Raw genomic sequence first — 12,851 nt, 5'->3', positions numbered from 1 at the left:
ACAACAACTTATAATCTTTGTTATTTTTCTGGAAATAAACATCTTTAGCCTCTTGGGTGCAGTAAGGAGTTTCTAGGCAGATATCTGTCTACAAAAGGGGAAGGGGAACAGTAGAAGGAGTTCTCACTATTATTCCGAATCTACCTTTTTTAAAGTTTAACTTTAATTCTAATCCAGATGGATAATATTGACCCTGCAAGATGTTTGTTGAAGGTTCAATGAAGTAATGTTTATGAAAGATCTAGCTCAGGTTTGATAATTTACAATCTTGAATACATTATGGTGGTTGTGATGGGGTATCTGTGTGTAGTTTAAGAGTAAACAGTTGGGCCAGAAATTATTTTCTCACATCCCTCTCTCCACCCCTCCCCCCCCCACATTTTTGTCTGTGTGACCCAGGGCAAGTTATTTCATTTTTCTTATCTCAATTATCTCATCTGTAAGATGAGAAAAATAATAGAATCTCCTTTGTTGAATTGTTATGATAATTAGCCAGCAGCATCATCATAAAATTACATTTTAGATCTTCCAACATTATAATCACCACCACCACCACCACCACCCCCACCATCTATGTTTCACTACTTGTGTTGTTCACTGCCACAAGACAGCCTCTGGGAAATAAGACTACAGTCATAGAGAAATGGCTTCACAAAGACACTGCAGCACCACAGCCACATAAATCGTTGGGCTAACGTTTTCCCATGGAATGAATACGATACTCAAGTATCTCTTAGGAAGGAAAAAAAGAATGAGACAAGGAAAATGAAGTTGAAAGAGACACCTAGTTAAAAGGAGACAGCACTATCTTATATGGGTGCTCAGTGGTTACTTGCTCTCTGAGTGAATGAAAAAAGCTGAGAAACAAGAAGGATGAGGGGGGACTGTCCTTGGTTATGTTACCCCATCTCCTTGTTTAGTCTTCTGTAAGCGCTTGTTAGATTCTGACTGGTTATGTCTCACTGCCTCCTGTTTGGGCAAAATCTATTAGGTTTTTATGTGTCCATACCAAAAGCTGATCAATTTAGACAGTGATTGAATTCACTGGTTTTACTGTATTTGTGTCATATCTATAATAATAAAAGCAGTAATATGCTAATTAGACTGGACATTCTTCCAGATGACCTTCTGGACAAAGCCAGGGCTGCGAGGGAAGGCCAGGTCCCGGGTGCCAGAGGGAAGCGATGCCTGCAGCCAGGGGAGGAAGGCCTACTCTTGGATGAATTTTGTGCATCGGGCCTCTAGTAATTATATAATTTAGCCTAGGTAATGACTTTAATATCTAGGTACCAGAGCATAATAGAGTCAGTAGTTGTCATAAGTTTTCCGAGATTAATCTTAGTATAACAGCCAACCCAGGTTGTGATAGAAATCACATTAACATTGCTATAGTATAGTAAATTGGGTACACTTAAAAAAAAATAGGACTCCATATGAAAGAAACATTCACCCAGCTGGTCACATAGTGGAGGCACTGTTCTAACATCAGCCGTCCAGCACACACCACTCCTCACTCCACCTGAAGGGTGTAGTCTGGTGGAACACTTCTGCTTAGTTAGCTGACAAATGTACACACATTTTCTTGCCTTGGGAATGATTCTTTTTTTCCTTTGGGTAACTTATATAATTTTTTTTTTTTTTTTTTTTTTTTTTTTTAGGTTCTCTTAAACATAGGCTATTTGGAATGTGGAATTCCCTCTCTGTTCTTTGGCAACTTTTGATCTTTGAAGGAAAAGGCTTTAGGAACTAGCACTAGATTGTAATGGATATTTCCCTGTTGGCAACCTGGAGTGCTGTTTCCTTTTAACTGGGTGTCTCTTTCAGCTTCATTTTCCTTGTCTCATTCTTTTTTTCCTTCCTAAGAGATTCTTGAGAGTATCGTATTCATTCCATTGGAAAACGTTAGCCCAGCGATTTATGTGGCTGTGGTGCTGTGGAGTCTTTGTGAAGCCATTTCTCTCTGACTGTAGTCTTATTTCCCAGAGGGTGACTCGAAGTGCTGAGGCGTTCAGACAATGGATTGAAAAGAGCTGGAAACAGGAGATGTTTGTTTCTTTTCTAGACACTTAGCTAACTGTAAAACATTTCCTGGGTTTTAAGTAATGCTATCCCCAAAAGCCTGGCTTAATATTTTATTTTAGATCATTAATATGAAAGTACACATCTGAAAACATAATATAATTTATATTAGAATGGGGTCTTTTATAGAGGCGGCAAGCATTGCTCTCCTATCTTCTTGATTGAGGAGTTGGATTTGAGTTTATATATGGTTTTTATGGAGTCATAAATATAATATGAATCTCCAACTCTTAATTATGCTGATGCCCATTATATCATAGCAGTCCCCATGGCTTAGATGTGGCTTAGTTTTTCTTAGTGAAAAGATTCCAAGTAGGTTAAGTTAAAGTACAGTTGATCTATTCATTGGTTGGATACAGATTTAGGATCTTAATTGTTCCCCAGGAATTCATATGAGTATTACTAAAAAATACGTCCTCCCTCTGTTTTATCCTGTCACAGAGTGAGAATTTTTCTTTCTCAATCTTTCATTCTGAAAAATAAAATACCTAAAAATGTTATAAATTATAAGAAAATGTTTGCTCTATTATACAATACTCTGAATTTCTTAAGAAGTAGAACCAGGTAAGCCTGGGCTGATGCTCATACTTTTATTTTCTAGGTGTAAGGCCACTCAATCTTTTTTTTTTTTTTTTAATATATTTTATTGATTTTTTACAGAGAGGAAGGGAGAGAGATAGACAGCTAGAAATGTCAATGAGAGAGAAACATTGACCAGTTGCCTCTTGCACACCCCCTACCAGGGATGTGCCCACAACCAACGTACATGCCCCTGACCGGAATCGAACCCGGGACCTTTCAGTCCGCGGACCGACGCTCTACTTCTGAGCCAAACCGGTTTTGGCTCAATCTTTTTATTATTAGTTAATGTCATGGATACATATTCATATTACTAATAAGAATAGAGTACTTTTGGAAGTTAAAAAATAAAAGGGCCTAAAAGAACGGCATAATGTTTATCTGGAAAATACAAGGAGGCTGTCTTCTGTGTAATATAAAGAACGAGTTAATAGAATTAATTAGTTTCAATATTCAAGTAAATTCGGCAATAGAGCTTGGTAATAAGGCCTTTGATTTTTCTTGGTGGAGGGGGGTGGGGGGGCGTTTGAATATTAGCTGATGACTTTCTAGATGAAGACATCTGAAAAGTCACATGGACTCTTCTAGTCTGTCATCGGAGTGACGACTTCTTTGCAGTTGGTTTCTGATTTCGGTGGTGAGAAGTGTGTGTTGGCGTGTAATATTGAAACCATTGTTTCCTTCCTTTCTTCATGTGTTCACAGCAAGCTCCTGATGTTGAAGTGGGAACTGACCATGTCCCTTCAGTCACAGTGAAGGTATTGTACAATGGTTCTAGACTATAATGTGCATATGATAGTACACATTTCATCACGTTTGTCACCCTTTAACAGCCAATGGAAATGTCAAGCAAACACTTGGAATTTGTATGCTTTCCTCAGCTGTGGGTGGTGAATTGCTAACCTTCATTGCTTTCTACAAATATGAAACTGATAATTGCATTCATAGCAATATGTACATAATAGAAACAATTGTTATGACTTATTCTTACCATTAATTAAATGTGTTGTATGATCCAGGGTCTTTTTTTTTCTAGAAACAATTAGCATTTTGAATATGCTAAAGGAATTGTGTCATCACATAGACCAACCAGTTGATTGACTCATCATATATATATTAAGGAATTATGTGCATGGTAATAATAGCTTTCTTCTAGGAATGATTATATATGTGTTTGAAAAGAATTCCCAGCCATCCATCTGCCATAATATTAGCTTTAAAGGGGTGTATTTATAGCAAGAAAATATTAAATGAAGAAGCCACAAAGTAGAGTAGTGACAAATTGATAGTCCTGAAAAAATAGAATAAGAAGGATGTGGTTTTGGTTAAAATTTTCAGTCCCGTCATTGTAGAATTTTAGACTAGGACTCAAATGTAGAACCCTCTTAAGGCATTTAGATTAAAGTGTGGTAATCAGTCAGCACATTATTAAGCTGACAATATTTATCACTGCCCGGAGCTCGGAGCCAGGGAAAGTTGTGGATCTTGGCGATTGGCTCAGTCAAAACTTGGACAGGGCCTCATATTTTCTTAGATTATGGGTTGCTGTCCTTGGAGGAGCTTGACAGGGTACCAGGCTCTCCCAATTGTGTTCGCTTACACTGGGCCCAGCGGGTGGCCCTAGTGTGGGGCTCTGTGGTAGAAGTTGAAGGGAGCCCAATCTTTTAACAGTTTCCTAAGCTAATTTTTTTGGATTCTTGCCACTGGAAACAAGGGTGGTCTTTCCCCAGTCTCCCTCCCCTATTCAATCAAAGGCTCTATCTCATTAATACTTCTGAGTCTGGAAAAGCATTAGTGGCAAGAAATCAAACACTTAAAGAAAAAAGAAACCCTTCAGAGTTCCAGGAATGATCTATAGACTTGTGTGGGGAAACCCTTTTCATGTCTATCTACTGATACTGTTCAGACACATACACATAATAACTCAGGCACACACTATAAATCGCAGAAAAGTCTTGTACCTCAACCAGATAACATTGCTCATGCTAATTTCCCCCCAGCTACTGCTGATGGCTGTAAGGAAACACACCTTTCTGTCCCCGGCCGCTCTTAGGCTACCAGGTGGAATAGCCACCCCCAAATGCTGACGTGACACTACGGGGAAAGTCTCCTTCCCTGGCGGGGCTGTGTTTGAGAGCAACCAAGCCATTCCTGACGGTCCTTGTTGACACTGTCAGAGCAGGAGAAAGAAGGCACCACACAGGGCTGCACACAGTCAGCCGGACTTCCACAGCAGACACAATGCCTTCCTGATTCGCTCTGACAGTTCCTATACACATTTCTGCTATAAATCTCCCCTTCTAGCCTCTTATAACAACAGCAGCCAAGATATATAAGCATGCACGTTTCCATCACAATAAATCCTGTTAATTGAGAAAATGTTTCCATCCGTTCCACGTGAGCGAAGATGTGGCTACCTTGAGTATGTGTGCCTGATGGGAGAGTGGTTTGCTCAGACCTGGCCTTTGGAGTCCCGGTTACACACCGAGGATAAAAATTCAGTGTTCTGTTTCCTGAGGATCATATTTCATTTTGTTAGGAGCAGAAAAGAGCATGGAAAATTCTTGTATTAATGTTTTATACTTTCCCCTTAATATTCTATAATTATTTTTCTCTTAAAATATGAAGTTTACGATCTAGCCAAGTCTTTAACTCTTTTTTTTGGCTCACACACAGCTCTTCTTTGTTCCTGTAGTTATTTTTGTCCCACATCTCCTTGATTCGCTTTGGAAAGGGCCTCGCCATTGTCGGGGTTCTGTAAGTCCCGGTAGGCGAGCTCTCCCGGTTGTGCCTCTAAAGCAAATGAAAAACCGGGTGACTTTTGTCTGAGTTCCTGTGGCCAGGGCAGCAGTCAGTGTGTCTGCTCTCTTACACACGGCCCATGGCTACTTCCAAGGTTGTTCATGTCCGAGTTTTCAGCTCTCTTGCACAGACTGGCCTGATGGTCTGGAGCACGCACTTAGCTTCTCTGAAGCTCTGTCTTTAAATTGCAAAATGGGGGCACTTGTTCATGTGCAGAGTTGTTTTGAGACTTAACCCCAGTTGGTTAAGAATTCTGGCAGCCAGAAGTTAAACTGTGGCTCCTCCACTTACAAATAGAATGGCCCTGAGCCACAGTTTTCTTTTCTATAAAATGGCATATAGTAATAGTAGCTTTTTCACCATGTTGTAAATAATAAATAAGATAATGCACATAAATAATTTATTAGCATGGTTCTATGAATATAGAAAGCTGCTAATGGTTATCAGTGTGATTAAAAAAAGTATGTATAGGCTAGCATTGTGTTATTATTAATAGAAAACATTTAAATTGTGTTCCATTTGTCCAGGGGACTAGCTCTTTGAAAGAATGTTGTCTGGGGTGCATATCTAGTTTCTTCCCATAATTGCCGTCAGGGATTGACTAAAAAGGCAGTAGGTTTACAATGGTCAGACGTCACTGAGGGAGCTTTGTTCGTGGGATGCAGATTCCCCTCATGTATTCCCAGGGCTGATAAAGTAACAACTGAGGGTCCATTGTTCATTTGCTGTGTTTATTGTACTTATCTGCATCAAAAGTTGTCTTTTAAAAAATTTTCTGTGCAAGTCAAAATTTCATGATTGACTTATTTTTAAGTTGTACAAATATCCACATTGTTTAAAATTAATTCAAGATATTTACTGAATTTTATATATATAAAAGCCCAAGTGACTGTTTGACCATTCAACTGATAGCTATGATGCGTACTGACCACCAGGGGGCAGACACTCAATAAACAATGATGGAAACATGGAATAAACTGATGAATCTCAAAGAGAAGGGGGGAGGGGGAAGGTGGGAAGAGATTAACCAAAGATCTGCTATGCATACTAGAGGCCAGGTGCATGGATTCATGTACCATTGGGGTCCCTCAACCTGGCCTGCATGGATCAGGCCGAATATGTGCACAAGTGTTCTGACATCCCCCAAGGGGTCCCGGATTGTGAGAGGCACAGGCCAGGCCAAGGGACCCCACTGGTGCATGAATCTGTGCACTGGGCCTTTAGTATATATATAATGTTTGTGGGCCAGTTGTATATCGCTATATGGTTTCTCTATTATATATTTGTATGTATGTATATATAATTAAGGAATAGGTGATACATGCTTTTTATTTAAGAGAAATTTCAGAACTACTTTTCTTAAAAATAAGTAAGCCCTTTCATCATGCCAGTTAATAATGAAATGTATCTGTCTCATATACTAGTGCCTAGTAACTAGACTGAACTGCCCCATAGCAAAGGTGTGAGGTAGAGGATGCTCCTCAGCGCTGGCTAAACTAGGTGTCACATGAAGAGCAATAGATACCCACGTCTACTGTGTAAGTCTGTCTTACCAGCCATGTGCACTCATTCAGGAGAGATTAGTGGAAGAGATTGGGGCGTTTAGGGGATATGATGCCCATTGGAAGGCAGATCATTAAGCTTTTTCTTTGACAGCGTGAAAATGTTGCCCCTTCTCATTGGCCGGGAAAGGTCACTGAGCTACACTGGCTGGGCAAAGTAAGGAAATCTTTATTTTATTATTATTATTATTATTATTATTATTATTTTTAATATATTTTATTGATTTTTTACAGAGAGGAAGAGAGAGAGATAGAGAGTTAGAAACATCGATGAGATCATTGATCAGTTGCTTCTTGCACACCCCCTACTGGGGATGTGCCTGCAACCAAGGTACATGCCCTTGACCGGAATCGAACCTGGGACCTCTCAGTCTGCAGGCCCATGCTCTATCCACTGAACCAAACCGGTTTCGGCTATTATTATTATTTTTTAATATATGTTTTATTGATATTTTACAGAGAGGAAGGGAGAGAGCTAGAGAGCTAGAAATGTCGATGAGAGAGAAACATTGACCAGCTGCCTCTTGCACACCCCCTACTGGGGATGTGCCTGCAACCAAGGTACATGCCCTTGACCGGAATCGAACCTGGGACCCTTCAGACCGCAGACCGACGCTCTACCACTGAGCCAAACCAGTTTTGGCTGGTAGAACATTTTTAATAGTTTTATTGAGCTGTAATTTAAATACTATACAATTTACTCATTAAAAGTACATAATTCAGTGATTTTTTAGCATATTTGTAGAGTTGTTGAACTATCACCATAATTTAATTTGAAAACATTTTCATTCCCCTTAAAAATGGCCTCATTCCTATTAGCTGTCACTTTCTGCTCCCTTCTCTCCCACTCTTCCCTCATAACCCCTCTCCATCCCTCAGCAACGGCAAGTCTATGTCTGTCCTTATAGATTTGCCTATTCTGGACATTTCATAGAAGTGAAATCATACAATATGTGTTTCTTTGTGTCGAGCTCCTTTTACTTAGTAGCTTACTACTTTTAAGGTTTGTCCATGTTGTAGCATGTATCAGCACTTCATTTCTTTTTATTACCGATTAGTATTTCATTGTATGGATATACTGTATTTGTTTATCCAGTCACCAGTTGATGGACATTTGAGTGGTTTCTAATTTGGCTATTATGATTAATGCTGGTTTGAACCTTTGTGTACACGTTTTTGCATGAACATATGTTTTCATTTCTCTTGGCATGGAATTGTGAGATTGTATGGTCAATTTATGTTTAATTTTTAAAGAAACTGTTAGACTTTGTGTGTGGCTGTACTATTTTACATTCTTATCAGAATATATAAGGGTTCTAATTTCTCCACGTTCTTTCTAACACCTACTTTATCCACTCCCACTGACCTTTTGATTCTAGTATTCTAGTGGTTGTGTAGTAGTAGCTCATTGTGGTTTGAATTTGTAAATATTTTGTAGCGGTTAAAGATACTGAGCATTTTTTCATGTGCTTTTTGGCTTTTCCTATGTCTTTGGAGGGAAGTCTAACTCCAGGGCCAGTCTCTGAGTAGGACCCTTCATGTTATGTTTTGTAGCTTCTCTCTTTTCCCCCCAGATGATGTTTCCCAATTACTTATAGTGATTTTTAAGTAGTTGTGATATTTTATTAATTTGGTTAGAATATAATTTTTAGTTACTAACAATTTCTATTTCCTTAGGTCACACTGCAGAATCGAGTGGCATTGCAAAAAACCAAATTATCAGTCTACGTGCAGCCACCTTTGGTATTGTCACGTGACCAATTCACTTTTGAATTTACCGGTGAGTGCTTGGTTTTGGCTTAAAGTCTATCCTAGTTTTAGGTTGTCTTTTTTTTTTTTTAATTAAAACTTTTTTTTATTAGTGTGTTCACTTCATGGATATATTTCTTTTAAAAAAATATATATTTTATTGATTTTTTACAGAGAGGAAGGGAAAAGGATAGAGAGTTAGAAACATTGATGAGAGAGAAACATCGATCAGCTGCCTCCTGCACACCCCCTACTGGGGATGTGCCCGCAACCAAGGTACATACCTTTGACCAGAATCAAACCCGGGACCTTTCAGTCCACAGGCCGATGCTCTATCCACTGAGGCAAACCGGTTTCGGCATGGATATATTTCTTGTCTGAATCGTGAGAATGGTATCTTCCTGAAATTAATGCTTGTGTTGTTTGGCTTATGGTGTTTTCCCTCTATGCATCAAGCATTGGACATTCAATGAATGGTTGTTGAGTCTGAAGTAATTACAGATTTCCAAGGGCTTTCCTTAACTAGGTGGACCTGTAATTGTACTTAAACACTGTAATTTGGAAGGCTTTCTTTATTAGTGTTTCTCTAGTGAGCTATTTATTGAATCAGTAATGTTTGAAGAAAGAATATTGACTTTGGAGTCTGGCCGGAATTTGAATCCTGGCCCTGACTCTCACTCTATGTGTAACCTTGGGCAAACTACCTTAGTAATTACTTGGAGCCTCCGTTTTTTTTTAATCTCCAGAAAGGGATAATGATGTCTTTCTTGTAGGGCTGTCTTGAGGATTTAATGAAAAAAAATAAAAATGAATCTATTTAAGGTATCTGCAATAATGCCTAAAGTAGAGCCGCTCTTACTCGGCACAGAATCTCTTATCCCTTCCCACTTACATCTGAGTTGTCACTGATTCTGTTAAAGTGATTTCTGAATTATCTTTCTTTGTTTACTGCCACAGTTTAGCTGGGGAACCTAAGTCTTATTCACGAAGTCAAGGACATCTCTCTCTTTTTTGCCTTTGTATAGCCAGCTCTTACCTGAATGTCTGTTAGATAGTTGGAACTCACCAAATTATTCATTGAATGAGTGAAGAAATGGTTGAATGGCCGAAGTAGCCTTGGGTGTGATACCTAACAATTGGTTTCTCATTTTATTTTCTAATTTAAAATGTTAAAATTGATTTCAGAGAAGAAGGGGGAAGTAGAAACATCAATGATGAGAAAGAATCATTAAATCATTGGTTCGCTGCCTCTTGCATGCCCCCCACTGGGGTTTGAGCCCACAGCCTGGGCATGTGCCCTGACCAGGAATCGAACCTGTGACCTTCTGGTTCATATGTTCAACCACTGAGCTACACTGGCTGGGCTATTTTCTAAATTTTTATAATACTTTCAATTTATCTTTTAAAAACACATTCTAAACAGTTTATTTTTCCAGTTACAAACCTGCGAGGGCTTTCTAACGCAGGTTGGAGATCAAATGCGTGATTACAGAAGGCTATGTGCCATCTGCTGTCTCTATAGTTGTAGTTCCATCAAGTCCAGTCCTCTCCTTGGATTTCCCCTGCAGCCTTGTCCTGATAAAGTGCTGTTCCCACGCCCACCGTCTCCTGCCCTTCTGTGTGCCCTTGTCCTGTCATGCTGCCCGCTCACTGAGCAGAGAGAAGCAGGAGTGTGGAGTGTCCGGCTCTCTTGCTCTGAAGTCAGCTCCCAGCTGTGTCTTAGCTACATGACTTTGAGCAAGCCTCTTACACTCTCCAGCCAGTTTCCTTCTTCATGCTCCTCCCCTGCCCCCCCAACAACAATAACAAAAAAGAAGGGAATGGGGACAATAATACCACCCGCCTTTATAGGGTTATTGTGAGGATTAAGTGAATTAATCCATGTGAAGTGCTTAGGACAGTAGCTGGCTTACAATATAGGCCTAATTTGAGCGGTTGTTAATAATCACTGTCCATAATTATATGACTTCCATTGCTTTCACATTGCTTACAGCACCAGAGATGACTAGGACAGTGGCCTTCTCTGTTTTTCTGAAAGGAAGTTATGCACCCCCTGAATTGGAAGGAAATGCTGTTGTTTCTTATGCCAGACCAACAGGTAAACAGGATTAATCACTCCTTTGCACGTGCAGTTATGAGTGAAATGTTTAAGTGGTAAGATGGGAAAACACATTGTAAAATACTATTAAATAAAAAATACTCTTTTCTAGTGTTAAATAAAATTGTATGTCCAACTTATGTTAATGTATTATGAATAATTAGTGATAAGTCTATTTAGTGGATTTCTATACATAATATTTGGTTTTATTTTTTTAGTTAATAGTAAATATGATGTACTTTTACTCTCACTAGGAGAATGATATATAGTCATACTTTATCTATTTGAACTAAAGAGAAAAACCTAATCTGAATAAATGAAAGACTATATATTATGGGTTAGTCTAACATTAGATGAATATTCAGTTTTAGATATTGGTTTTTTGTTTTAAAAAATATATTTTATTGATTTTTTACAGAGAAGAAGGGAGAGAGATAGAGAGCTAGAAATGTCAATGAGAGAGAAACATCGACCAGCTGCCTCCTGCACACCCTCTACTGGGGATGTGCCCGCAACCAAGGTACATGCCCTTGACCGGAATCGAACCCGGGACCCTTCAGTCCGCAGACCGACACTCTACCACTGAGCCAAACCGGTTTCAGCAAGTTTTAGATATTGTTTTAGTGACTAATTACCCTTTAGTCAGTTTAAGAGCAGACCTAGTATAATTTGATCTGTATTTGAAAACAACAACCTCTTTTTAGATTAAAAAGTTTATCTTTAATGAAATGATGGTTGTCAAAGGTCGGGGGATGTGTGTAAAAGGGGAAGATGTAGTCAAAGGATTCACACTTCTAGAATGAGTAAGTTCAGTGCGGAGGGGGGGGGTCGTCTAAATGTATAGTGTGATGACTGAAGTACTGTACATCAGTCATCACACTAAGTTGCTAAGAGAGTAGAAAGTTGCTAAGAGAGTAGATCTCAGATGTTGTCACCACAAAAAAAATGATAGTTATATGACGAGAAGAAGATATTAACTAATTTTATAGTGGTAATCTTTTTGCAATATATATGTGTATCAACTCATCACGTTGTGTACCTTAAACTTACATATGTCAATAATATCTCAATAAAACTGGAATAAAAGGGGAAAAGGTTATCTTTAGCCCAGTTGAGATTCAATTATTATGTTTTAATTTAATTGAGTCAATCAATTTTATGTATTTTTTTCTGTATAGTTAATTTCTCATAGTACCAGTTTGACATTTGATTGGTAGAAGAGAATTCATCATTGCTTTTTGTCATTTAGCAAAAAATATGGTTAAATGAAGTATAACTGATAATAAGCTATTTCAGCAATGTTACATTTTAAAAATATTTCTATACAGTTTTCTTAGTTTTTTTCTTTCTACTGATGCCCACTTTTTTTTTTTTTTAAATAATTAGCAATGTTTTTAATAGTTATTGTAGTTTTTATTTTGCCTACGGGAATTTTCAGGCTTATGCATTGACAATTTTATGCTCTGAGTTGATTTTATAACTTGAATACATTTTCAAAGTAGACACAATGCTTAAAAATATATTATAAAGTTGTAAAATAAGTCTGTGAGCTTATTGTTGCATGTACCATTTTTAGCTATTATGCTTTTCTATAGACAGAATTTAAAAAACTAAATTATTGCTAAACAAAAGAGCATAGCATTAATTGGTTGAAAGTATATTAGAAATTAAAGTAAAAAAAGTCTGTAGAAGTAAAAGAATGGCAAGACAAGCTCCCACTAACCCAAAGACATTACAGCATAGTGGTATCTACTGGCTGAAATGATAATATAAGCAAGACTAACTGGAAATATTATTATGATAATGTATTTGGTCTTTCATGCAACTGTTTTCCCAACAGTGCATTTAATGCTCTTGATGCCATTTACATGCTTGGCTTGGTTTGTGGTTTGGCTATATTGTATAGCTTTCTTTTTACTACTTTTGCACTCGAAAAGCACACCCTCATGGACTTCTGAGAATGGAAGTGCAGATATATTGTT

At 38.2% G+C, this 12,851-nt stretch overlaps 1 protein-coding gene across 6 annotated transcripts in view; it reads left to right on the top strand.

Annotated features, from left to right (window-relative positions):
* Positions 1-12,851, top strand: part of BBS9 (Bardet-Biedl syndrome 9) — a 287,972-nt gene that overhangs the window by 118,500 nt on the left and 156,621 nt on the right. For all 6 annotated transcript variants that reach the window (XM_045578647.1, XM_045578645.1, XM_045578646.1 and 3 more), the window contains exons 12-14: positions 3,363-3,416; positions 8,700-8,802; positions 10,765-10,869. In XM_045578647.1, the coding sequence (XP_045434603.1) occupies positions 3,363-3,416; positions 8,700-8,802; positions 10,765-10,869 (262 nt within the window). The remainder of the gene's footprint in view (positions 1-3,362; positions 3,417-8,699; positions 8,803-10,764; positions 10,870-12,851) is intronic.

This window comes from Pipistrellus kuhlii, unplaced genomic scaffold (assembly GCF_014108245.1).
Source record: "Pipistrellus kuhlii isolate mPipKuh1 unplaced genomic scaffold, mPipKuh1.p scaffold_m20_p_10, whole genome shotgun sequence".
Lineage (NCBI taxonomy): Eukaryota > Metazoa > Chordata > Mammalia > Chiroptera > Vespertilionidae > Pipistrellus > Pipistrellus kuhlii.
This window is presented reverse-complemented; position numbering and strand designations above follow the sequence as displayed.